The 26,943-nt window shown below is 35.1% G+C and overlaps 1 protein-coding gene and 1 pseudogene across 4 annotated transcripts in view; both read left to right on the top strand.

Moving 5' to 3' along the window:
* TDRD3 (tudor domain containing 3) overlaps positions 1 to 26,943 on the top strand; it is a 191,349-nt gene that overhangs the window by 141,077 nt on the left and 23,329 nt on the right. For all 4 annotated transcript variants that reach the window (XM_030922261.1, XM_030922259.1, XM_030922260.1 and 1 more), the window contains exons 11-12: positions 6,360 to 7,210; positions 12,044 to 12,169. In XM_030922261.1, coding sequence (XP_030778121.1) covers positions 6,360 to 7,210; positions 12,044 to 12,169 — 977 coding nt within the window. The remainder of the gene's footprint in view (positions 1 to 6,359; positions 7,211 to 12,043; positions 12,170 to 26,943) is intronic.
* Positions 7,705 to 7,773, top strand: LOC115894672 (annotated as a pseudogene).

Below are 26,943 nucleotides of genomic sequence, written 5' to 3'. Positions count from 1 at the left end.
TGATGTATCTAAATTTTCTCTGTAATATGACTTTCATAATATGACAATAAAGAAGTTTTTATTAAAGCGTTCTTCCTGCCCTGTTTTCATTAAGAATCAAATAAAAACAAATAAACAAGAAAACTAAAGCAAGGTAAAGATCCTAGCTAAAAATGGGAGTTGGTGCTAGTGGGAATGTATAAGTAGGGAAGCACCTTATTTTCTGATTTTTGGTCTTTCCTGTTGTGTCATCAATTAAGTTTATTTGCTGAATTTTTGGGTGCTTACTAAAGCCAGATACTGTTCTAAGTACTTTACATATGTTAATCCTCCGAGGTATGCTCTATTATTACCCCCATCTTAAAGATGAGGCTCAGAAAAGTTAAATGTTTTGCCTAAGGTTACAGAATTAGTAAGTGGCACCCCTATGATAAAAAGCTATATAGTCTTTCTTTTGCTATTTCTAAGTGCCAGTTTGTGAACTCTAAATACCAATCCAATTTTCAATAGAGGTTTATGTTTTTCTGCATTAATGGAAAGAGATTATTAATTTTAGGTCAGGATTCTGGCAGTCCTAGTGTCCAAATGTATTTTTCGGCCCCATCAGGGATTGTGAAAGAGCCTTTGTGATTTCTACATCTCACCAGAAATGAACAGATACGGGTTATAAAACTGAAGCTAACATGTTGTTGGTTACATTCTGGGTTTTTTTTTTCCCCCCCTCTGGCAGCTTGGCATAATGGAAAAATCCTGGGTTTTAGCTTCAGTTAGATTTCAGTTTAATTCTGGCTTCAGCATTTTCTACCACAAGCCTTTAGTTGAGTCACATTCCTTTGTTTCTTCACTTGCAAAATAAAGATGATAATACTGCCCTTTTAGGATGGTTGTGAAGATTACATGAAATGATGTAGGCAAAAGACCTTTAACATAGAGTCAGGCATATAGTAGGATCTTCATAAATATTAAGGCATTTCTTCAGGTAGGTGTATCAGAATAAAATGAGGATTAGCCTTGGGAAACAAATTTTACCTGATTTTCTACTATAGAATGCAGGTACAACTGCTGCTGGAGAATATTCTGCAAAAAAAAGTGTTAATATTTTAAGATGCCTGATTAATTTAGTACATACTTATATACAGACTTAAATGATTTGTGACAATTAATAAGTTAATTCTTAATTATTATTTTATTTATTTATTTATTTATTTTTGAGGCAGAGTCTGGCACGTCTCCCAGGCTAGAGTGCAGTGGCACCATCTCTGCTCACTGCAGCTTCCACCTCCCAGGTTCAAGCAATTGTCCTGCCTCAGCCTTCCGAGTAGCCGGGACTACAGGTGTACACCACTATGCTCAGCTAAATTTTGTATTTTTAGTAGAGATGGGGTTTCACCATGTTGGCCAGGCTAGTCTTGAACTCCTGACCTCAAGTGATCCACCCACCTTGGCATCCCAAAGTGCTGGGATTACAGGCATGAGCCACAGCACTGGTCCTGTAATATGTTTTTCTATCATTTTTTTTTTTTTGCTAATCTTTTCTTTTTTCTGCTGTTTAATGTTAAATGTTACCCATTTCTACTTGTGCTTTTTTTTCCACCTTTTCCTTTGGGCTGCTTAAAAAAAAATGTGATGCATTTTACTCTGCTGTCTGTACAGAAAAATATATTAATATATTTATTAGAGGGATTGCAGACCTGACCTGTGCTGCCGCTTGCTATCTAATGTAGTTTAGAATTATGATGTCTTCTTAGAAAGGGTAGAGGAGAACAATTAGATTCTGACCGGGGAACCAAGGAGCTGCCTTTTCAGTTGATTTGGGATATATTCCTTAGTTTATTTAAAATTGCTTTTCTGGCCGAGCACGGGGCTCACGGTAATCACAGCACTTAGGGAGACCGAGGCAGGTGGATCACCTGAGGTTCGGAGTTCGAGACCAGCCTGGCCAACATGGTGAAACCCAGTCTCTACTGAAAATATAAAAATTAGCCAGGCGTGGTGGTCTGCACCTGTAATCCCAGCTACTTGGGAGGCTGAGGCAGGAGAACTGCTTGAACCCGGAAGGCGGAGGTTGCACTCAACCAAGATTGTACCACTGTATTCCAGCCTGGGTGACAGAGTGAGGCTCCATCTCAAGAAAGAAAGAGAGAGAGAAAGGAGAGGGAGAGAGAAGGCAGGCAAGCAGGCAGGCAGACAAGCAGGAAGGAAGGAAGGGAGGGAGGGAGGAAGGAAGATTGCCTCTCCCACAATTTAATAATTGAGTATATTTATTATGTGTTCAATAGATGAGCTCAGTTTCAAAATACAGACTTTATATATGACTTTATGATTTAACTAACCTAAGATAAAAGGTATTGGGCTTAAGGAAATCCAGGAATGGATGATGAATCCAAGAATGATTGGAAATCCAAGAATGACTTCTTAAGTATTTCATTTTCAGTGAAATGGATATATATGAAAACTAACTTCTTTTAAAAACACAATTTTTGGCTGGGCACAGTGGCTCACACCTGTAATCCCAGCACTTTGGGAGGCCTAGGCGGGTAGATAATGAGGTCAAGAGTTCGAGACCAGTCTGGCCAACATGGTGAAACCCCGTCTCTACTAAAAACACAAAACTAATCCAGACGTTGTGGCAGGTGCCTGGAATCCCAGGTACTCGGGAGACTGAGTCAGGAGAATCACTTGAACCTGGGAGGCGGAGGTTGCAGTGAGCCAGATCACGCCACTGTACTCCAGCCTGGGCAACAGAGCAAGACTTTGTCTCAAAACAAACAAACAAACAAAAAAACTCCCACAATTTTCACTTTCTACCTCTGTGAGTTTATTTTACTGTATTAAGGAAATTCTTTTTTTTGAGACAGAGTCTCGCTCTGTTGCCCAGACTGGAATGCAGTGGCGCAGTCTCCGCTCACTGCAAGCTCTGCCCCCCAGGTTCATGCCATTCTCTTGCCTCAGCCTCCCGAGTAGCTGGGACTACAGGTGCCCGCCACCACGCCCGGCTAATTTTTTTGTATTTTTAGTAGAGACGGGGTTTCACTCTGTTAGCCAGGATGGTCTTGATCTCCTGACCTCGTGATCCGCCCTCCTCGGCCTCCCAAAGTGCTAGGATTACAGGCGTGCCCCACCACGCCCGGCCTTTTTTTTTTGAGACAGGATCTCACTCTGCCACCCAGGCTGGAGTTCAGTGGTGCGATCTCGGCTCACTGCAGCTTCCACCTCCCGGGTTCAAACAATTCTCCCACTGCACCCTCCCGAGTAGCTGGGATTACAGAGCCAGGCCACCAAGCATGGCTAATTTTTGCATTTTTAGTAGAGACAGAGTTTCACCATGTTGACCAGGCTGATCTCGAACTCCTGACCTCAGGTGATACACATGCTTTGGCCTCCCAAAGTGCTGGGATTACAGGGGTGAGCCACTGCACCTGGCCAGGAATTCTTATTTTTTAAAAATAATTTTCTTTGTAAATTTTACTCTCACTATGTTATCTCAGCATAGTAATGGAAATGAAATATGTTCATTATTAACAAAATTACTAGTTTTATTCTATAGTCTAATGTACATCATCGTCAGTTCAGTAACTGAAAATAATATTTCAAGTACTAAGTGTAATGATTTTTCCTCTTTACTATCAGCAGTTTCCTAAGCTTGTTTATTTGTTAGATAATAAGCTCTTCAGGAATTTGTCATTCTCTTTTCTAGGATAGTACTTTTGCTGTAAGAAGGTTGGTGCATGAGAGTGCTTGAGTACATAAATGAAAGTGTTAATTGTTAGTAAAAACAATAATAAAAAATTAGAAATTCTTTAAGTAGATTGGATCTGGAACAAAGTGAACAGATTTTATATTTTCCTATTAATATAGTTCTCCAGTATAGTTCCATAGACCCATAGTACCCCTTAATTCTAAATTACAGATTAGGAAATTTTTTATATTTTCCTTTTAGAAGAATTGAAATCAAGTTCTGCCACATCTGCCAAGCCTGGTTGAACTTTCATTCTGTATACGTCATTATTCATCCTTCATTTGTAGTCCATTATACTTAGTTACTCTCATCATGACTTAATTTTTTCCCTACCTCCTGATTATCATATATATTAGGGGCCCTCACTGGAATAATATAAGAAAAAATTGATCCCTAAACGGCAGATCTGAAAAGCTTACTCCCCAAATACTTATTTATTCAATGTACCATACAAGGGACCTTACTTTACTTCTCTCTGTTAAGCCTCATAACATCTATATCATAAAACTATCTTGGGGACTATTGATAATGCATATAAAGTGCTAGTGTGGGCTATCTAATACATAGCAGATAATCAACAGGAGGCAACTGCTGCTTTTATTCTCTAAAAATCTCTAGAACAAAAGCCAATACATGCCTTCTGTTGAAAGTGCTCATTTGGGTCCTGATTTTGGTCACTGCTGTTCTTCCTGGAATCTTTACTCCTGAACAGTAAACAATGCCAGCAGAAACTAAAAGTGATCATTTTTCTTCTCTCTAAAGAAAAATTTAATATTGACTGCTTTTGTTAAAATGAGACATTATATTATGTTTATTAGGCAGATAATCTTGAGGGAAAGTGTTTTTTTTCTTTTTTTAAAGATCTCTCTTATGGCCTTGGCTAATATTTGAAATGTTGTATCTTAGAAAAATCTTCATTCTTTGTCACAATTAAGGGGTGGTTTGACTGGATTAATTTTTTCCTTAGAAAATATTCCATAATTTTAAAGGTATTTATAGCCTTTTGGCTTCTAGCTTCCATTGGTTCGGTTGAGAATGAGTTTTTTTTGGACCACTTTGAGTCTTTTTTTTTTTTTGAGATGGAGTCTTGCTCTGTCACCAGGTTGGAGAGCAGTGGCACAATCTCATCTCACTGCAACCTCCATCTCCCAGGTTCAAGCGATTCTCTTGCCTCAGCTTCCTGGGTAGCTGGGATTACAAGTGTGCACCACCACACCTGGTTAATTTTTGTATTTTTAGTAGAGACAGGGTTTCGCCATGTTGCCCAGGGTGGTCTCAAACTCCTGGCCTCAAGTGATACACCTGCCTCAGCCTTCCAAAGTGCTTGGATTACAGGTGTGAGCCACCATGCCTGACCTGACCACTTTGAACTTTGATCTTTAATTGATGACCTGTTTTGTCACTCAGTAACCTTTAAACCTTTATTCCTGTTGTTTTAAACAATCTACCAGATACCTTTTGGCCTCTATTCCTGTTGTTTTAAACTATCTACCAGATAGTTTTGGCCTCCGGTGGCTGTTTGGAAATGTTTTGGGGCAAGTTTTGACAGTCAGCATGCCTGGGGATGCTGGGGGAGGGTCCTTTGGCATTTTGTATCTATAGGCCAATGAAGTTAATTTTCTTGTAGTTAATTTCCTTGCAACAGAGGGAACAGTCTCACCCAAGATGTCAGTGGAGGCTCTCATTGGAAATGTTGTAACCCTGGGGAAATATAAGAATAATTACAGCTGCATGTTGATTATGATGTATGATGAGAGAAACAAGACACATACACACCAAAGACCAATGAGTATGTTTAGTATGTTTGGTAATCGTGTTATAGACATGCTAAGTGAAATTATGGAGGAAGAAAGTATAAATGACATGGTACAAACTGAAACAATAAAAATCACTATGTGAAATACAGCCATTAAAAATTATCTATATATATGTATCATGTTACTTCTTGGACATTATAGGCACTGTTACGCTTAGTAATGTTTCTGACACTTTTTTGGTATTTCCACTTTTGACACTTTTCTGTATTTCCAAGTAGTACCTACTCTTAATTACTTTGACAGATCGAGAAAATTAACTATTTTGTATAGTAGGATATCTATGTGTAACATAAACTCTTTTTTTATAGTAGGATATCTGTTTGTAACATAAACACTTAGCAATTCCCAGATCCAGAAAGATTTGAAAAGAAACATTTTTGCTAAGGCTAGAACATGGCTGATAATAATAGCTATATATTTCTAAATTAGAGTGGCATTCAGAAAGACTTGATCAGGGTTGTACTTGTGCAGTTTCATAGCAGTTTCTGAGTTAGCAATTTGCAGATCTGTTTCATTAATGTTTTAGGAGATGATTTACCAGAACAGCATATGTAGGTAGCTGTATTATAAGAATTTGGATTATCCACCATTTTTCTGTGGTCCATTTTACTACTTTATTAATGTTGCTGACTAAGAAAACTGTATATTAGAAATGCAGGACTCCAAGGAAGCAGAGAAGGAGTAAGATAATGATGTAGGAAGATGGAAGAAGATTTTAGAATAGTAGTTTGATAATTTTGTATTAATAGAATAAAGCATTTTAAAATAATTATTAATGTAGAGTCTTCATCTTAATTTGCATATGGTATACTTTTACCTTTCAGAACCTAAATCACAGCCGCAGCAGCTTCATCAGGGACAATACAGATCGTCAAATACTGAGCAAAATGGAGTAAAAGATAATAATCATCTGAGACATCCTCCTCGAAATGATACCAGGCAGCCAAGAAATGAAAAACCGCCTCGTTTTCAAAGAGACTCCCAAAATTCAAAGTCAGTTTTAGAAGGCAGTGGATTACCTCGAAATAGAGGTTCTGAAAGACCAAGTACTTCTTCAGCGTCTGAAGTATGGGCCGAAGACAGAATCAAATGTGATAGACCGTATTCTAGATATGACAGAACTAAAGATACTTCATATCCTTTAGGTTCTCAGCATAGTGATGGTGCTTTTAAAAAAAGAGATAACTCTATGCAAAGCAGATCAGGAAAAGTTCCCTGCTTTGCAGAGGCAAAAGAAAATCCACTTCCTCAAGAATGTGTAGATTATAATAATCAAAAACGTGGGAAAAGAGAAAACCAAACATCTATTTCTGATTATTTTTATGACAGGAAATCACAAACAATAAATAATGAAGCTTTCAGTGGTATAAAAATTGAAAAACATTTTAATGTAAATACTGATAATCAGAATCCAGTTCGAAGTAATAGTTTCATTGGTGTTCCAAATGGAGAAGTAGAAATGCCACTGAAAGGAAGACGAATAGGACCTATTAAGCCAGCAGGACCTGTCACAACTATACCCTATGATGATAAAATATTTTACAATAGTGGGCCCAAAAGAAGAACTGGGCCAATTAAGCCAGAAAAAATACTAGAATCATCTATTCCTATGGAGTATGCAAAAATGTGGAAACCTGGAGATGAATGTTTTGCACTTTATTGGGAGGACAACAAGGTATGGATGCTTTAAAGATACTATACACTAATATTACTAAATGTTACATTCTAGTGGGACTTTCTAGAAGCTGTCACTTTGGAACTATGAGTTTTTTTCTACTATTGTACCTGTTTAAAATCTTTGAACAAATTTATAGATATATGAAGGATAAACAAAATATTTAATATTTTTATGGATGCCTAAGGACAATCTATCCCATAAGATTTGGTTAAGTTCAGTTTGGTTTTAGCTTACATGCCAGAAAAATATTGTAAAAGTAATTGTGTGAAGTTGAACTTTATTTTACTTATCATCAGCTGAATTCCATACGTTTGCTTTTCACTCTGGTAAAATTACGCTGATTCACAAGGAAGAAAATCAGTTGAGTGGCACAAAATGAAATTCTGCAGATTTTCAGTTAAAGAAAATAGTACACATTCAGCCTACTTTTTAAAAAAGTTAACATGTAAGTTAGTTATTTATCTTGTAATGATTTAAAAAATTATTAAACCATCGCTTCTCGGCCTTTTGGCTAAGATCAAGTGTAAAAATTATTAAACCAATTTTTAGTTTTATATTGTGGCTTAAGGGAAAGAGAGAAATTGTAGGGGAAAGGAGGAAGGAAAGACAGAAGATGAGGGCAAGAAAGAGTATAGTGGGTCAAGTAAAAGCCTAGCTAAGAGTTAGAAGACCGGCACAGTGAGAACAGGAAAGGGAAAGGGACAGAGAGACCATCAGAGAGAAGGGGACTTGGCACGTTTTTTTTTTTCCTTCTGCCAACCTGCTCTTCTGTCAGCTAGTCTTCTCATCCTTGAGGGCTTGGCTCAAACCTCACCTCCTAGAAGAAGCCTTCTTTGACCTGCCCCATACTTCTACTTACATTATTCTCTTAATCAGTACCTTAATCACTTTTTAAAATCTATCACAACTTGTAAATATTTTTTGTTTTGGTTCTTGAATTGGTATCTCTTTGCACTATGATGATATTAAGTTCCCTGAAGGCTGGACTCTATCTGGTTTTCGTCTGTAGTCTTGCTTCTTTCACAGTATAGGGACTTCATAATTATTTGTTAACTCTGTTAATTAGTTAATTGTGGAGAGAGCACTTATATATGAGGAAAGTAGGATGGTGAAGGGATGAAGACAATAGCAAGGTAATAAAAATGTGTGTAAGGGAGTTACAGAGCAAAGGGTCTGGGAGGATGTGAGAAGCAACTCAAAAGAGGAAAAATATTTTAAATAATTTTTTTTTTTTTTTTTTTTTTTTTGAGTTGGAGTTTCACTCTTGTTGCCCAGGCTGGAGTGCAATGGCATGATGTCAGCTCACTGCAACCTCCGCCTCCCAGGTTCAAGCAATTCTTCTGCCTCAGCCTCCCAAGTAGCTGGGACTACAGGAATGCACCACCATGCTGAGCTAATTTTTTGTATTTTTTTTGGTAGAGACAGGGTTTCACCATGTTGGCCAGGCTGGTTTCAAACTCCTGACCTCAGGTGATCCACCCGCCTCGGCCTCTCAAAGTGCTGGGATTACAGATGTAAGCCACCGCACCAGTCCAAAATAAATATTTTATAGGTTGCAGTTGATACAGTAAGGGTGTGCCTATGAGAGTGTGTGGCTGAAGGGAATGGTATAAGTAAAGGTAACTGAAGATTTCAAGGAATTGAAATTCACACTAGGGATTTGGGTGGATCCTTTATTAAGGATGCTATAGGATTTGGGGTCAAGAACCAGACCTTCTTGTGTTCATTAAATAATGAGGTATAAGCAGAGTGTTAGATGTTGCCTGATGATAGAATAAGGAGTACAGAATGAAACAGCTAGATGGCATAGGCTTTTAAGGTTTTTGTGTGAGTGGGATGATGATTGTTTAGAAACAGCATCTCTGTCACATCTCTACTTAAGCCTGGAAGGAAAGGAGGAGACAGCACTGTGTGTCTTTTCTTTTTCTCTGGAAAAGCAAAAGCCTGGTATTCCCAGGAATACCAGCAGATTTGGAACTATTTCATATGGCCACTTCCTGGCTATTAGGAAGGCTTGAAACGCAGATGCAGGTGGTCTTCACTATCCAGATTCTTATTCTTCCAAGTCAGACCACTTACTTTCCAAAATTCAGGAACTATTTGTTTTGAGTAGTGGGAGATTCATTATATTTAGCTATTTTTCCTTCATGGTGGAGGCAAGAAAAAGTGAAGTACTTGGAAATCAGTGTTTATTGAGCCAACAGTAGCTACCTTAGAAATAATAGTCACTATATCTGATGCTCCCATGAGAGGTTAAGATGAGGATGGAAAAGTGTTTTCTGTATTGGATAATGTGGGGTTATTGGTGACCTTGACAAGAGCAGAAGTAAGAGATTGGAATTCACCAAGAAATGTTCAGAATGTTTGAAAGGCTTGATAAGTGACTCTAGCTTCATTTCCATAGGAGAATATGGGAATTTCAGGGAAGTTCTTCTTCCTTTAGACTGCTAAACTAGTTCAGCTATTTTTTCCTTAACTGGAACATTACAACAACTTCCATATTGATTTCCTTGCCTGAAACTTTATTCCCTTTAAATTTGTCACCAGTATTGCCACCACTGTGATCCTGGTCTTAGACCATGTCATTCCTTCTAGTTAAAAGTCTTCACTTGTAGAATAAATATAGATTTTAGCCTTTTTATTGGATTTATATCCCAATAAATCCATCATAAGTTGAAAATATCATAAGTCAAAAATACGTATATCTTAGTCATGCTAAGATATAGCATGATTCAGTGTTTGTTTAATTTACCTGAACTGGCATAATTTGGCAACTCAGACCAATTTACAGAACACAAAAGTATGGGGCTAAGAAATAAAGGAAGAGGGGAGAGATTGGAAGGTATAACAGGAACTCTAAGATGAGGAAAATTACAGCATCATGACTCTAAACTTGCTAACATTCAGACCTGGAAAGGAAACACCATGAATTCACTTACTACCTTTGTAATATTAAATATACTAGTTAAAAACCAACTATTTTGAGGGTAACTCATTTTTTTTAATTATTATTATACTTTAAGTTCTAGGGTACATGTGCATAACGTGCAGGTTTGTTACATATGTATACTTGTGCCATGTTGGTGTGCTGCACCCATCAACTCGTCAGCACCCATCAATTCGTCATTTATATCAGGTACAACTCCCAATGCAATCCCTCCCGGGTAACTCATTTTTTAGAAGGATGTGGAAAATATGAATTTTTGTTTCCTTTAGCATTTTCTAATTCAAACCTCTTAAGAGATACTATTATTGGCTGGGTGCGGTGGCTCGTGTCTGTAATCCCAGTACTTTGGAAGGCAGAGGCGGGCAGATCACCTGAGGTCAGGTGTTCGAGACCAGCCTGGCCAACATGGTAAAACCTTGTCTTTACTAAAATACAAAACTTAGCCAGGCATGGTAGCACGTGCCTGTAATCATTGGAACTCGGGAGGTGGAGGTTGCAGTGAGCCGAGATTGCACCACTGCACTCCAGCCTGGATGACAGAGGAAGGAAGACTCCCATCTCAAAAAAAAAAAAAAAAAAAAGAGCGATACTATTAGAGTAGATAGTGTTATACTATAATAGAGCATTCAAATACCCTAGCTTGAAGAAAACATTAACAGCAATTTGTTCTTTGTTTCCATTTCACATTTACTAAGCAACATTCAGACCTACAATTTGTGTCCTGAATGGGATGATCTGTACTGAAAGATTACTGCAATCAGATGTCCTATTCCCAGTTAATTTAACAGATAAATTTTAAAATTGTAGTTATTGGCGAGACACAGTGGCTTATGCTTGTAATCCCAAGACTTTGGGAGGCCAAGTAGAGAGGATCACTTGAGGCCAAGAGTTTGAGACCAGCTTGGGCAACCTAGCAATACCCTGTCTCTGAAAATTTTTAAAAATTAGCCAGGCATGGTTGTATGTACCTATAGACCCAGCTACTCGGGAGGCTGCAGCAAGAGGACAACTTAAGCCCAGGAGGTTGAGGTTGCAGTGAGCTGTGATCATACCACTGCATTCCAGCCTGGGCAACAGAGTGAGAATTTATCTCTAGAAATAAAGATAAATAAATAAGTAGATAAAATTGTGGTTATTAAGTAAAGCAGTTCCTTGTGAGTTTGTTAATATGCATCAGTTCTTAGAGCCTGCTAACACTAAGGAAACTGGTAAGTCTCTGGACTTGCAATGTCTTTAATCCTATAAATACTGGATCTAAGTGATGGGCTTGGCTTCTTACCTGACATTCCTACTTCATTCCAGCCACTTATGATGACTGAAACAATGAGCCGCCATTTTGCAATTTTTTTTTTTTTAGTCAGATATTTCTGTTTTTAAAATAAATTGCTCTATAGTTATATATTCTGATTAGTATATAAGAATTGTTGGCTGGGCACAGTGGCTTATGCCTTTTATCCCAGTACTGTGGGAGGCCAAGGCAGGCAGATTGCTTGAGCTCAGGAGTTTGAGACCAGCCTGGGCAACATGGTGAAACCCCCATCTCTGCGAAAAATACCAAAAAATTAGCCAGGTGTGGTGGCATACGTCTGTAGTCCCAGCTTCTTGGGAGGTTGAAATGGGAGGATCGCTTGGGCTGGGGAGGTGGAGGTTGCAGTGAGCCAAGATCTTGCTACTTTACCCCAGCCTGGGTGACAGAGCAAGACCCTGTCTCAAAAAAATAAAAAGAATTGTCTTACTAATGTTAGTCAGAGGGTTCCAAAGGTAAGTTTTCCTTCTAAAGAATATTACACATTGGAACACTTTAAGAATTTGCATTTCCCTCAAATATTGCCCTTTATAGACAATACCAATTGTCATATTTAAAACTCCTTTTGCCCCCTCAGTTTTACCGGGCAGAAGTTGAAGCCCTCCATTCTTCGGGTATGACAGCAGTTGTTAAATTCACTGACTACGGAAACTATGAAGAGGTGCTACTGAGCAATATCAAGCCCATTCAGACAGAGGCATGGGTACGTGATACATATTCTGTACAAAGGCATAAACTATTTTGAAGAAAATACATAGCTCTAAAGAATTGATAACCATACAAAATTTGCAAGTGGAATAATATTTTGAATTTACTTATAACTGGCTACCCCTAAAGTAAGATTTGAATTTAATGCTTACACTGAACTACAATAAAAATGAATGCATTGGAATTACTTTTTTTGTATAATGTTTTGTTGTATTATGCTTTGGAAATAGGTGCCCTTATTTACATGTTTGCCAAAAATTTGTACGTGTGAAATGGGTTTTTATGCATATTTTGTTTTTTTCCCAGTTTGTTACTTTGAATTTTACTAAATTATGTCCAGCAGTTGTCAAGTTCAAATCTCTGTTGGATATGCATATATCATTTATTATTTTAGTTACAGGTGAAATTAAGGAAAACACTTTAAGTTATATACAATTTTACACTGCATTTACTGCATATATATTGACGTATATATGTACAGGTTAACTATAAATTATCTGTTTGCTAATTATTGGATTAGTTTTGTTACCAAATGTTATGTCAAAGCTGTGTGATAAATTTGATGATGTAACTTAGAACTTACTGGCCTCATGGAGTCCATTTTAGAAACAACTTATGTGATTGTATATAGATTGATTCTTACATTTAGGCAAAAATAGGAATACAAGACGTATTAGAATGAGCTCTGTGAAGTTTTTCGTAATTCTCTCATTTAGTTTGTGCGTAGCTGTTAATAAATTTATTGTTATAAGCCAATATCAACAAATATGTTGGTATTTTCCTAAAATAGCAAAATATTCTAGAAAATTACATCATCCAGACAGTAGCTTTCATCATTGAAGGATACATTGTTTTCTCATGAACTGCTTTTAGTTTCGGTCTTCTAAAATGTTTCTGTCATATCTTCAGTGGCACCCCTTCTCCACCTTCCAAAAAGAGAAATAAAATAGCAACAAGAAAAACAGAAACTCTAATAGTAGTAATAATGTTTTGGGCCATGGATCTTTATTTTTTGGCTTTTTGTTCTAGAGAAATTGTTTTCTAGATAATTTATTATTTCAGCTTTTACAACATAAGATTACTAATGGCTCAATGTTTAATTAAGAGATTGTTTTCCTAACTCTTCTTCTCTAAACTTTAATTGCTCTTTGCCTAAAAACCCCAAATCATCAATATCTAATTTATGTCTTTCTTTTCTTGGAGAAACTTGGTGTAACTATATTTTTACTCTTCCGAGAGGTTCTCATATGATGGCTATTTTCATTTTCTTTTCCATTAATACACACATTTTAATCTAGTTTTGATGATGAAAGTAATTATTTATTGAATCTGTATTTCTAGAAGTTGAGTCCTGGTTTGCTATTTATTATGTTCCCAGTTGTTTTTAGCCATAGCAGTTAAAGATTCAAAATACAATTCTTATGTTATTTACTTCTTACTTTTTAGAATACTTAATAAGAGATTAATTTTATTCTTCTCTCCCTAAAGAAAAATTTAGTTTTCTTACGTGGTTTCTTCTCTCCTTCCTTTTGCTGTTCCAGGGTGGCCATAGCTGATGAGCACATTTCTTATTTCTCACTGTAGCTCTTCTATTGAGAGGTGTTTGGTCCTGAAGTGATCATTTTCTTTCTACAGTCAGTGCCTTTTCATATTTCTCCCTTAAGAGTCCTCATTGCTTTATCCTTGATTTTAGGTCTGTATAAACTTAGCTGGAAAATCAGTTTATCAGGTGTCACAGCTCATTTAATGATTCTGTTCTAAACTACAGCAATACTTTCATATTCTTCCTACTTATTTATGAATATTTATCTTTTATTATGTCATTTATTAACCTATTTTCTTTTTCTGCAGTCAACTTAAAAATCTTTTATAAAATATTTGAAATATTTTACAGAAAGAAGCAGGATAGAATCACTAAATCTTTTGGAGAGTCTGGTATTTCTTTTCTCATACTTTTATAATCAAGTGGTTGTTGATGTTTTATGAATTTGCATAAGTTACTATAATAAACATCTCTGGATCATGCACATCATGATCAGCCTTTCTTCTTTATCTGCATAAATAATTAACTTAGTTGAGAGAAATATCTCCTCGAAATATAGAGGCCACCAGCTTAATATATCTCGACCTATTTGTATTTTAAAAAATATTTGTGTGCACATAGATGTCAAAAAACCCTGAAGAAATATAGTCTGTGTTGCTGTCAGTACATGTAATGTGGAGTTAGCATTCTCTTAGCCCATGAAAGTATTAATGTTGGGGTCTTTGAGTACTTTTTAAAAATTTTGGTGAAGAGGAAACTATAACAAGTTTTAAGTCAATCAAAAATGTACAAAATTATCAAAAAACAAAACATTCACTCTACCAATAAGAAGGTAACTGTAACTGAGAAATCATACTAGAAAAATTAAAGGGCTGCAAAGCTGCAGGGAAATGGTTAGAGAGGACTTAGCACAATTACACTATGGATTGTGGAATTTTTAATTTTTTAACTTGTGCACTATATATGTGCACTACAATTTTTTTTATTGTGAAATGGTATTGTATCTTTTATTAAGATTTATGTTTGTTATTCACACAAGATTTTGGAAAACTCCTGTTTTCCTAAATGTAGCAGTGATCATTTAGTGAAGATTTTTTTAGACTAGTTTGCAGAAAAACAGTCAGAAAAGCCTGCATCTAAGCCAAAAGCCTTTGTAGAAAATTAGTTGCTTGTATTGTCTTTTAAAAGTATAAGCATAAATCATTAAATAAAAAGCATTATATATGAAGTGACTCAATGACTAAGTTAATAGCTCGTTGTATGGAAAATTAAAATAAAAATCAAGTTAATACTTTAAATGTAAGTGTTAATGTTTTTCTCATGAAATTTAGAAATTATTTGCCTTAAATTTGTCAGTAGGCCAAATATGTATTTCTCCTTTTCATGTGGATATATATTTTTACTTCCAGAACATACGCACTCGGGGAGTATATTTTTGAAATATTTTGAAAGTGTTAATGTTGGTGTCTTTGAGTACACATTTATATGGCCAAAATGTGTGTTTTGATTATTATTAAATACTAATTTTCTTCAAAATGATTCATTAAACTTCTGTTGTCATCCCTGATTTATTTGTTCTAGCTAGATTTCACCTGTTTTTTTTGTTTGTTTGTTTGTTTTGTTTTGGCTATCTTAAGATATTCTATCTTAATGATGTCTTTATTGCAGTGAACTTTCTAGTTAACACACATGAGATGTGTTATTATTTAATAATAATAATATCTCCTCGAAATATGGAGGCTACCAGCTTAATATATCTCTTAGCCCCTTAAAGTATTAACTGGATAAATACTCATTATTAACTGGATAAATGCTCTTATTTATCTCAAAAAATGAGTTCTTTGAACATTGTAGGATTTTTCTTATTTTAGCAAAGTAAATGAGGGATTATGGAGTCTCATGTTTTAGTAGTAAAATTACATATGGAAAAAGAAACAGATTTTCTATTTCCTACCACTGTATGAGAAAACTTTAGGGGCAAAGAAAACCTGCTGCTTTTGTTTTCCACAGGCCCTTTCCAAATTGGTTCCTTTAAACTCTAAAACTAATTCCAGGAAACCAGTAAACAGATGCCACACGCAGTTTGGAAGCTTGTAAAATACCCTGGTGCTGCTGGTCAGGCAAACTTTTTGTGTTGTTGCTTCTGAATTGCTCTCCTAAACCTGGGAAAACATTGTTGGGTCCTCATTTTCCATAAATATTCATGACCTGAATTTTATTGAGACTTCTATATCCTAAGAAGTGTTTTAGAGTGTGTCGATATCTAAGCTTTCTTTTTAAAAGTTCATAGTATCTGCTTCTTGGTATCAGGAAATGATCATTGTTCAGGTATTATTTCAACTATAAAAATGATTATTATGTAGGTAATTGTTAGTTCTAAGACCTTAACATACAATGCACATCATCTTGGCCAGTACTTCTGGAAAGTAATAGGCAAATTGTTATTGTCTTTTAGGTTGTCATCTTAAGTGTTTTTCTGTAGAATACTCATTTATTCAACAAATATTCATTATGTGTCTAGTACATCTCTTAAGTGTCGGGCACTGTTCTAGGTGAGGGTATACATAAGTCTATAAAACACAAAAATCCCTGCCCTCTGCACAAAGATAAGAAAGTCATAGTTTTTATTATATGAAACAAACTGAAATATCTGATTAGGGTCTGAATTCTTCTTGAAGCTTTAAACAAAATACGAGTACAGAAAATGTTATTTACTGAAGTTTTAATTTAAATAATTATAGATTATTATTCCATATTAGTTTAAAGATAAAATTAATGTGGAAGAAGAAAGCATAACTTAAAGAATTGTATCTCTTTAAAAAGTTCTTATGGCTGGGCGCGGCAGCTCAAGCCTGTAATCACAGCACTTTGGAAGGCCGAGACGGGCAGATCACGAGGTCAGGAGATCGAGACCATCCTGGCTAACCCGGTGAAACCCCGTCTCTACTAAAAAAATACAAAAAACTAGCCGGGCGAGGTGGCGGGCGCCTGTAGTCCCAGCTAGCTACTCGGGAGGCTGAGGCAGGAGAATGGCGTAAACCCGGGAGGCGGAGCTTGGAGTGAGCTGAGATCTGGCCACTGCACTCCAGCCTGGGCGACAGAGCCAGACTGCGTCTCAAAAAAAAAAAAGTTCTTATATATTTTATCTATTTAAAAAGTAAAATTTGTAGGGGGGTTTGAGTTCTTTTTTATGATAATTATGTATATTTTCATGTTACCATACTTTAAAATGAAGATCAATCTCAAGTTTTAGTTTTGAAGTAACTTTGTATACAATTTATTTTACGGTGTCATCCTGGGAAGCACATGTGAAAGTTACCTTTTCAAATTCAAATTATATTAATAAGAAACTATAAATTATTCCATCACTATTATAATATTAAAAAGAAAAATAGAATCTTCCATAATTCTAATGAGGAGGGTGATGGAGAGTTGTGATACATATAATAATGAGTTTAAAATGAGTACTAAATATAGGTCGTGTTAGTAATTTTAATGGCATAGTTATAAAATTAGGCTCCATCTAGTTTTATTTGATAATAAAATATCGTAGTAGATATTAAGAAGGATAATTCTTGTAAAAACCATTGACCTCAGAGGAAGATTAGAATTATGTAATAGTGTGGTTTTGCCAATTAGTATTTAGTAAACAATACAAGCACTTATGTGACCCAAGTCCAGAAGATTTTTCATTTTTACTGATAAATTCTTAAATAAGTTAGTGGTTATAATTTTTCATACTTACTGGTTAAGGTCACTGAAATACATCTTCTTCTACCACACATATTTTGGGAAACTTTCAGAGATTGCCGTGTGAGCAGTGTTCATTTTCTTTTGTAATATAAACAAGAGTAAATCAGAAAGAAACCGTATGGCTAGTTTAGCGCCATTCAAGAATGTAATTTTCAAATCATGGTACATGGAACTTAGGGATTCCATGCAGTATCTTTAAGCTTTCTTTTAGTAAAGTTTGGTTGTATTAGATGGTGCTTTATTTATTTCTTCCTCATCTGTCACCCAGCCTTTTACAATTTTTGTGGGAGGTTGCGGATTGTACAAAAACACTTTGCTGGAGATACAAGAACTGCTGACACAGAAGGACAGAGCATTTATTAATAAATGTATTCCATATGCATAAATGTCACCTTAAAATTTGTTCGTATCTAACCCTTAATTCCAAATTCAGTTTGTGATAGTTAAGCTTAATGGAATATTATGGAAAACTTGAGATTTAGTTTTGACCTAGCTATATTATTCAGTGGGGACATTTTAATTGACCATTTAAAATAATACTTTAAAAAATGCTATTTTAATAACCTGTACAAAATATTGTTTGAATTCTAATATCTGATAATAACATATTATGATCTATTTAAATAAACCATATGTAAAAACATATTTAAAAGGTTTCTGGGTATTCTGAGTTTTCCTTTATTGAGCAATGAAAGTATAGATTGTTTTTTTTTCTGAGGTGAAGTAAATCCCAAAGTGAAATAACATGGCAGGATATTACCTAACACATGCCATCACTCTTTTTAAAGTTATTTTAAGAATAACGCTGCTGTTTCTAACTTTAATTACAATTCATAAAATAATTTAAGCCTCAAATTATTTAACTATTATTAAGTGGAAATTAGTTCCACTTCATAGTTAAACAAATTTGGAAAATGCTAGATTAAAAATATTAAGTACTAGGTTAGCATAACTATTTGAAAAATCTACAGTATTCTTTTTATTTTTCTATTCTTTCTTTTCCTTTCCTTTTTTTTTTTTTTTTTTTTTTTTTTTTGAGATGGAGCCTTGATCTTGTTACCCAGGCTGGAGGGCAATGGCATGATCTTGGCTCACTGCAACCTTTGCCTCCTGGGTTCAAGCAATTCTTCTGCCTCAGCCTCCCTAGTAGCTGGGATTACAGGCACCCACCACCACCCAGGCTAATTTTTGTTTTTTCAGTAGAAACAGGGTTTCACCATGTTGGCCAGGCTGGTGTTGAACTCCTGACCTCAGGTGATCCGCCCACCTTGGCCTTCCAAAGTGCTGGGATTATGGGTGTGAGCCACCTCGCCCAGCCCTCAGCATTCTTTTTTTTTTTTTTTTTTTTCTTTTGTATATGTGAATAATACCAGAAGCTATTCCATTAATCTTTTATCACCTAAATCTCCCCTTTATTAATGGTAACCTAAAGTAGGGACTTCTGAATATATGGCATTGGTTGATTAAGAAGTATATTTATGATACTGTACCTGTATGTCCAATATTATATAATAGATTGAGTTTTCCTTCAGCATAGTCTTTTTTTTTTTTTTTTTTTTTTTTGAGACAGAGTTTTGCTCTTGTTGCCCAGACTGGAGTGCAATGGTGTGATCTTGGCTCACCACAACCTCCGCCTCCCAGGCTCAAGCAGTTCTCCTGCCTCAACCTCCTGAGTAGCTAGGATTACAGGCATGCGCCACCACGCCCGGCTAATTTTGTATTTTTAGTAGAGACGGGGTTTCTCCATGTTAGTCAGGCTCGAACTCCCAACCTCAGGTGATCCGCCTGCCTCAGCCTCCCAAAGTGCTGGGATTACAGTCGTGAGCCACTGTTCCTGGCCTCCTTCAGCATAGTCTTAAGGAAGCATCATGGGTGAGAGTCACAACTGAACGGGGCTGGAATTGTTCAGGCAATCTTATTTTTCTCTCTGATACTTTTGGTTCAGTAGTCCCAAAACTTGTTCTCCTGGAAGTGCAAATTTTATCTTTTCATTTACTTTACTTATAGATACTTTTAAAGCTGTAATTTCAGACTGTACTGAATTTTACCATTCTTTTGCAAATATATGTAGAAGACTTACTAATATACTCAGTGCACAGGAAATAAAGTAGTAAAATAAGTGGATTTGAAGGATATTTTTGTGTTATTTCTATGGTCTCAGAGATGTTAGTCTCCTATTGGGCATATATCTTGACACTCATGTCAATATATTTTAAAAATTTTTCATAAATCTGAAAAGGCATCCTCATTGAACAGACACACACACACCCTGTTTTAGTTTCTGACGAATTTCTGAGCTTCTTTCATCTGCATCTAAAAAAGCAGAAAAATAATGTTGCTCATTTTACCATAGACTTTATTCCCTTTCAGATGGAACTCCCTCAGTGCAGCTTCTCTCTTTTATAGTCAGTGATGGTGAACCTTGATGGTGATGGACTAAAAGTGAACTTACGATACATATTTGATTGCATACCATAATGAGTTGTCAGTTGTTCATTCTCTTTTTAAATCCTATGTATATCTCTACTTAATACTATTTCTCTTTAGTCTTACTTTTATCGTCTTATTAGTCATCTCTCAATTTCCATTGTTTCCTAAACATTATATCCTTTTGGCCTTTTAATTTTTAAATTTCTTTTTCCTTTTACCTCTGGTGAGTGGTATCTTTTGATGTATGTGGGCTGCCCTTAATACTGATCTTAATTTATTGAACTTTGCTGGACCTGTGCTGTTTATTCTAGAATCATGTATAATGGGTTTCACTATCATACCTCTAGTAAAAGAGCGGAGTTGATCTGTTTCCCTGTGAGAAATATTCTGATGTTATAGAGCTTCCAGTTCCATTAAACTTGGGAACCACTGGCAAGAGTTTTACATTTTGGCTTGAAATAACTCCTTTAGTAGCCTGTCATTGGCTGAGAGCTCCATTCAGAAGGGAAAGGAAGTACTGCAACAGTGAGTACATTTTATTTGCCTTTAAAAACTCATATAGTTTAATAAGAGTAAATGTAATGAAGAGGTTCTAGTAAGCAACCTAGACCATCATAAGAATACAAAAGTTTTTTTTTTTTTTTGTACATAATCAATCTTGCCTCGTCCACCTCACTTGGGGTTTTCTAAAGTATGTTCTGAGGACATTAGTTCCACTTCATGGTTAAACAAATTTGGAAAATCTAGATTAAAAAAAATTAAGTACATTTTTTTTATTACAGGACTTCTTTGAGTCAATAACAAGTTAATATGTATTTTAAATCTCCGAGAGAGATATATAATGTATGTGTTTCACAAAGTCATTTTCTCATGGAATTTTTTTTTTCCTGTATAGAACCTATTATAGAATGTCTACAGGAAATACTTGGAAACCATCTTAACTTTTTTTTATCTTTTTGGTTTTCAAATTTCCCATCCATAACATGGGTAAAGATTTATCTCTGGAATACATTGTTTTAGAATTTCAAAATCTCTAATAATATGGTATTTTTATGTTATAAATAGAGATTAAATAAATACATAAACAGCAATTTCTCCTCAATCACATTCCAAGCCTCTTCCTTTCTGTGAGTAGAAGATAAAATATATTCCTGAAATTTTGCCCTTTTTAAGTACTTGTGCCATTAGTAATACTATTTTATTGCATACAAATGAAGATTTTATTTTACATATAATTATATACAACTCACTGATCTTTTACTTTTAACTAATTCTGGAAACTTTTATGTATTCACTTTCAGAAATTGTTATCTATGAAGACTCCCATTATAGCTTTTGTAATATTGCTGTCTTTTTTTTGTGATTGTTACCTGATAACCTACATGAAGTTTATATGTCCCAGCAGTGAGGTATTTTCATCATTTCTTTGGGTTTTGTGTTTGTTATTCCACAATAATCTAGTCTAAGCCAAAACGTGAAATTCCTTTTTTTTTTTTTTTTTTTTTTTGTCATTAAGCTAGCATTCGCTACTAAATCAAAAAAAGTGTTGGGCTAGGCATGGTGGCTCACGCTTACAATCCCAACACTTTGGGAGGCCAAGACAGGAGGATCATTTGAGACCAGCTTGGGCAAACATCGTAAGACCCTGACTGTACAAAAATAAAATAAAATAAAAAAGTAGCCAGGTGAGGTGGTATGAACCTGTAATTCCAGCTACTTAGGAGTCTGAGATGGGAGGATGGGAGGATTGCCTGTGAGCTAGGATTGCCAAGCTTGCAGTGAGCTATGACTGTACTACTGCACTCCAGCCTGGTCAACAAAGCAAGATGATATCTCAAAAAAAAAAAAAAAAAAAAAAGAAGAAGAAGAAGAAGAAGAAAAGAAAAAAGTGTCAAAACTAGTAAATTCCATTGAATATGTGTACATTTTTAAATGGAGAAGAGGCTTCCTAAAAGGCCACAATTTCTACTTTGTATCAACATTTATATTGCTCTTTTACTAATAGGCTACTGTGTTGTCTCTGAAGCCTTTGAATAGTATATTAATTCATTAAAAGCTTGTTATTCAGAACCTTCTAAAAAACAAACTCTTACTAATACTTAACTGCTTTTGATCTCCTGTTCTTGCTTTCCTGATACCAGTTGATAAATCAGATGAGCTGTGGTACTCTCAGATCAAACTCCAGAGCTTACCTGAGAGATCTCAAAGTGAGTTCATGCAAAGGAACTCTATAAATAATCAATAGATGCATACTATAAGTGCTATCTCTTTTAAATCTTGATAGTGTCAGAATTTTAAGTTAGTACATGAACTGGGCTGTTAGCTAAAACAGTGGAAGGAGATCAATAATTATTTGTTGAATGATGATATACTCCTGGTGGTCACCTTTATTACTGAAAAGTCCTTCTTCAGACATCAAGCTTGTATATGATAGTTTAATATGATAGCTTTTCAACAAATATTCTTTGAGTTCTTTTTGTACCAAAGCTACTTTAGAAAAAAAGATTGATCTATATGCTCAAGGGATTAAAAGGATATATGAGAAGTAGAAGGTATGTTTTCTTCCCTTCAGAAGACATCTAATATTGTTAAGGTTACCATGACACTGAGATGATACCAGTCTGGGAACCATTGCTGACATGGGTCTTGATTACAGTTTTACATGATAACAGCATGTTAAATGAATGAGATAGTTTAGGAAGTAATTTGGGAAACCCAATATTGACTTTTCAAAAACTTCTGTTAACTTTAAGAACCTTTTATTGGCATGTTTTATCATGTCTGATTATGCTCAGTTTTCCCAGATTGTGTAATTAGGAAATTAGGGTCAACCCTCTTGGTCATGATTATTAAAGAGTTTATTATACAAAGCAAGGTATTAGATGTCAGTTTAATTTTAGTTCAGTATGATTCAAATTGTAAAATTTAAGGACATGTAATTTTAAGTGTTGGTAACCATTTTTTGGTATCACTTAATGAATGACTTAGGACACTAGTGACCATCTTATCTTGAAAAGACTTAGTAAGGCTGAAAATAATGTGGAGAATGTACACTAATACTTTTTTTCTCTTAAGGTGATCAGATAATATAAATATTATTATTATTAGGAAATCCTGAATTTGACCGTCAGTACCCAGAAGAATGTTAGACTTGATTAGATTCTTAGAATATGAAATTTAAGTATTAAAGCAAATGGAAAAAGGAGACAGATCAAGGGGTTGAGAGTATTGGTACTTTAAATTTTCAGTCTATTTTAGGTGAACTGTTTATTCTCTTCCTTTTTGTTCTCCATTTCTCTTTTTTCTCTTTAAGCTCCTCCTCCTCATTCTTTTCCTCTTTTATTTTGTTTTCTATGTGAGTGTTTGCCTTTTTATTCATCTTATGGGTGTCATGTGGCTCTTATATAGGTTGCATATTTTCCAACCCAGACAGGACTAGTGCTCAAATGAAGTCTGGATAAATAGAGCATTATTTAAAGTTTAGAAAGCCTCTAAAAGCTTTGGGCACAAATGCACTGACATACCTGGTTGATCTTTTGTATGCCCTGATTATTGTAAATGCTTACTTTGTACTTGGCCATACTGGTAGTGGTTCTCATAAATGGAAAGACTTTTAGAGACTGACTTGTATTGGAACTTATTACAAAAAGATCTAGAAATGATAAAACATTCATCATATATCCAGTCCACTTATATTGTATTCTTTAGAAATTAGCAAGGGAAATAAAATTTCTCATTAAATATGTTTAAAACTCATTGGAAACATAAATAATTAAGATGGGATATTAAAATATATAATTCATTTCAGAAAAATTAAGGAACTAGAGACTAGAAAGTCTAAATTTTGTTATAGAAGCTTAATTATAAAAGGTTATATTAAAAAATTTTAGGCATAATTTACAAATAAATATAAAATTTACATCTTAAGGTGGTGATGGTACACTTACCTGTTTATTGAAAATATTTAAAGTGGTCATGAAAAGACTGAATATGTGAATTTCCTATCTATTCTAATGACTATACTTATATTAATGAAATAATCACTGAGAGAACATGATTAAGATAGGAAAAAAGTGGTCACCGGGCTACAGGTAGATTTGGTGTCTTGATTCTTAGGCAGTTTTCAAAATAATTTCAAAGTTTTGACAGAAACTGCTAAGCAAAATTTTTAAGCAAACTGCTTTAAATAATTTTCATTATAAAAAATGTTTTATATTCTGAAATGAGAATTACTATGCTTTGAGGTTCCAATGAATGTCACATAAATGGCAAAGTATAACCAAAAAAATCTCATGACATTGTTCACCACTTTTGCCATTCTTCACTTTTGCCTTGAAATGTTTTCAAGGCTGAAAAACATTTTCAGACATTGTGCTTTATCCTGAAAGGATCTGGTGAAAAGGGATCTCTGAGGTGAATATCTGCTCTGCTTGGCCTTTGAAAGAAGGGGAGAGGGTAAGGCTGGTCTTGGGCAAATTACTTCCACCTCCCTTTTTGCCCCTGCTTCAGCTCCAGGGGAGCTGAAAATGCACAGGAGGAGTCAGAAGACCTGGGTTCGAGTCCTGGCTCTGCCACTTACTACCTATGTGACTTTGGGTAAGTTACCTAATATCTCTGGGTCCCAGTTTCAGTACAGGATTGTTGTGAGAATTAAATGAGCTATGTAAATGTGCTCTATAACCTCCCAAGAGCTATAGAAATATAAATTCTTATTATCATAGGCTTAGCCTTCTTCTCCCCTATTCTGTAGTCTATTGTCCTCAAATATCCCTTTTTAAAGCAAGCCAGAATGACTTAACTCCTTTTGCTTCTCCCTATCTCCTCTTCATATTGGAAATATTATTTCTATCCTCGGTCTGATTAATCGTCAAGTATTCTAAGAATATAAAACACAGTTGATTAAATTAATCTTCACTATAGAGAGTGGATTATTATGACCCCTTCTTAACCTTCCCACTCTCACCTTTCTTATTTAATATTCCTTAGAAACATCAAAGAATCTCTAATGCATGAAAATTCAGACAGTGTTGAGGAGAAAGATTTTGGCAGAGGAAAGTCCCTTGAATCCTGTTTCTTAGCTCACTGCTCCATTAGTTAGTAAGGTTGACTGGGAAAATGGTTATATAAATGTACCTCTAATCCATTCATTTTCTCTATGGGAAAGGAAATGCAAATAGTTCAGAGTTAAAAGTTCTTCAGAGGTCTCACTGAAAGCTTAACCTGAGGAGTATAGTAGAGAGAAGAGATAAGGAATTTGGTGGCTGTTTGGTCAGTGCTTTGAGTATTATCTGATTTGCCTCAGCTTCTCAGAAATTAAGTCCTAGCCCATCCTCAGCTAAACTAAACTTGAAATTCTATCTTTATTGGGTGCTCAGTTTAGAGAGGGTGCTTGCAGCTAAGGAAGAAAGAGAACTTGCCTTCTGGATCACACCTGGGTTCTGATCAAGGGATTTTTATGAGGGCATAAGAAGAGCTTGTTGCTCTACTTATTCCAGTCCTCTCCAACAATCTAAGAATGCTTGGTCTATCTGTAAATAATAGTAATAATAGCCACTTACATGAGCCGCTTGCCATTAATGCCTAATTACCATGGAACATAATAACAATTACTCATATCATGATTAGATTAACATTATTAAAGATTTTGTTTTTATTTTTTTTTTTTAGCCTTGAACCATTCACTTATGCTCAATACGGTTTCTTGCTGAAGTAGCAGTGTCATCTTTCGTAACTAAAAATTAGAGGAAAATATGGTAGAAATGAAATGCAAATTGAGACAGTAAAATAAACTTTTAAATTTACCAACTAGTGGAAAAAATGAAATTATAATACTTGTGCTGGCAAGGATGCAGTGATATGGGTACTCTTATACATTGCTGACGGTGCTGAAAATTAGTATGATCCTTTTGATTATTTTTTTCCCGACACTTAAAAATGTTCATAACTTTTAAACCAGTACTCCCATAGTTGCTAATGTTCTCCTAGGGAAACAGTAGAAGAAGAAAGCTAATCGCTGGGAGATTATCATTGTAGGATTATCATGATAGTGAAAAACCAGAAGCTACCTAAGCATCCAACAGTAAGAGAATGGTAAATTATCATTCATCTGCTGGATGAACTATTATACAGCTGTGATAAAAAAGATCATTACAAAGGTTGAATGAGAAATATATATAAGTGAATAAAAGCAATTTATAGCTTGAATAAGAAGACACTCAAGGTAGTGTTGTTTTAGAGTCAATTCTCTGGGTATGTGTATTCAATTTCATAAACGTTCTGTAATTTTGGATTACATTTTACTTTTAAAAAGTAAAAGCAAACAAAATTAAAATAGAAACATGTTGTGACAGATCATTATTAGTTTCTAGTTGCAAGAAAAGTTTAGTAACAGTTAACCCCTCAGCCCATTTTCAGTAGAGGTTCTCATTAAGAACCTGCCATTTGAAAATCTGTGTCATCATAGTGACTATATTATTGCTCTAGGATGTCAGCAAAATTCAGTATTTGAAAATGCCCTATAAAGCTGGTTTTAGCTTCTGCTGGAAACATTAATATAATCCTAAAAATACTGATAATGTTTCAGGCCTTCTAGAGCTCATCTTTATGCTAGAGATTAATACATTAAATAGATTGAAATGTTAATTGTATACTTGAGCATTCTAAGACACGTGTGTATGGGTGTGCACATGTATGTGCACGTGGACAAATGTGAGATATATCAGTCTTTAAAAAGTTGTGATATTTGCTAAATGTTTCCTTTGCGGGCTTAGTAAGGAAAGTAAGAAAAAAGGTAGAAAATAATTTTGTTTAAACTTTTGTTTAATCTCATGAGGCTTAACCTATTGACTTATCTGTCTATTATTGACCATTTTATGGAAAGAGATTTTTCTAACATGGAGCACAGTTTTAAATGAGAAAAAAAAAATGTTTTAGTGCTCATCGTATTTTTTTCATGAAAGTTATAAAGTGTTGTCCACTACTAGATGTGAATTATAAAACAAAATCCAAATCGGAAACCAAGTAATCCTATTAAGAACTTACTC

The sequence above is a fragment of the Rhinopithecus roxellana genome, chromosome 18 (genome assembly GCF_007565055.1).
Source record: "Rhinopithecus roxellana isolate Shanxi Qingling chromosome 18, ASM756505v1, whole genome shotgun sequence".
Taxonomy (NCBI): Eukaryota; Metazoa; Chordata; class Mammalia; order Primates; family Cercopithecidae; genus Rhinopithecus; species Rhinopithecus roxellana.
The sequence above is the reverse complement of the archived record's forward strand: the minus strand, read 5'-3'. Positions and strand labels throughout refer to the sequence as shown.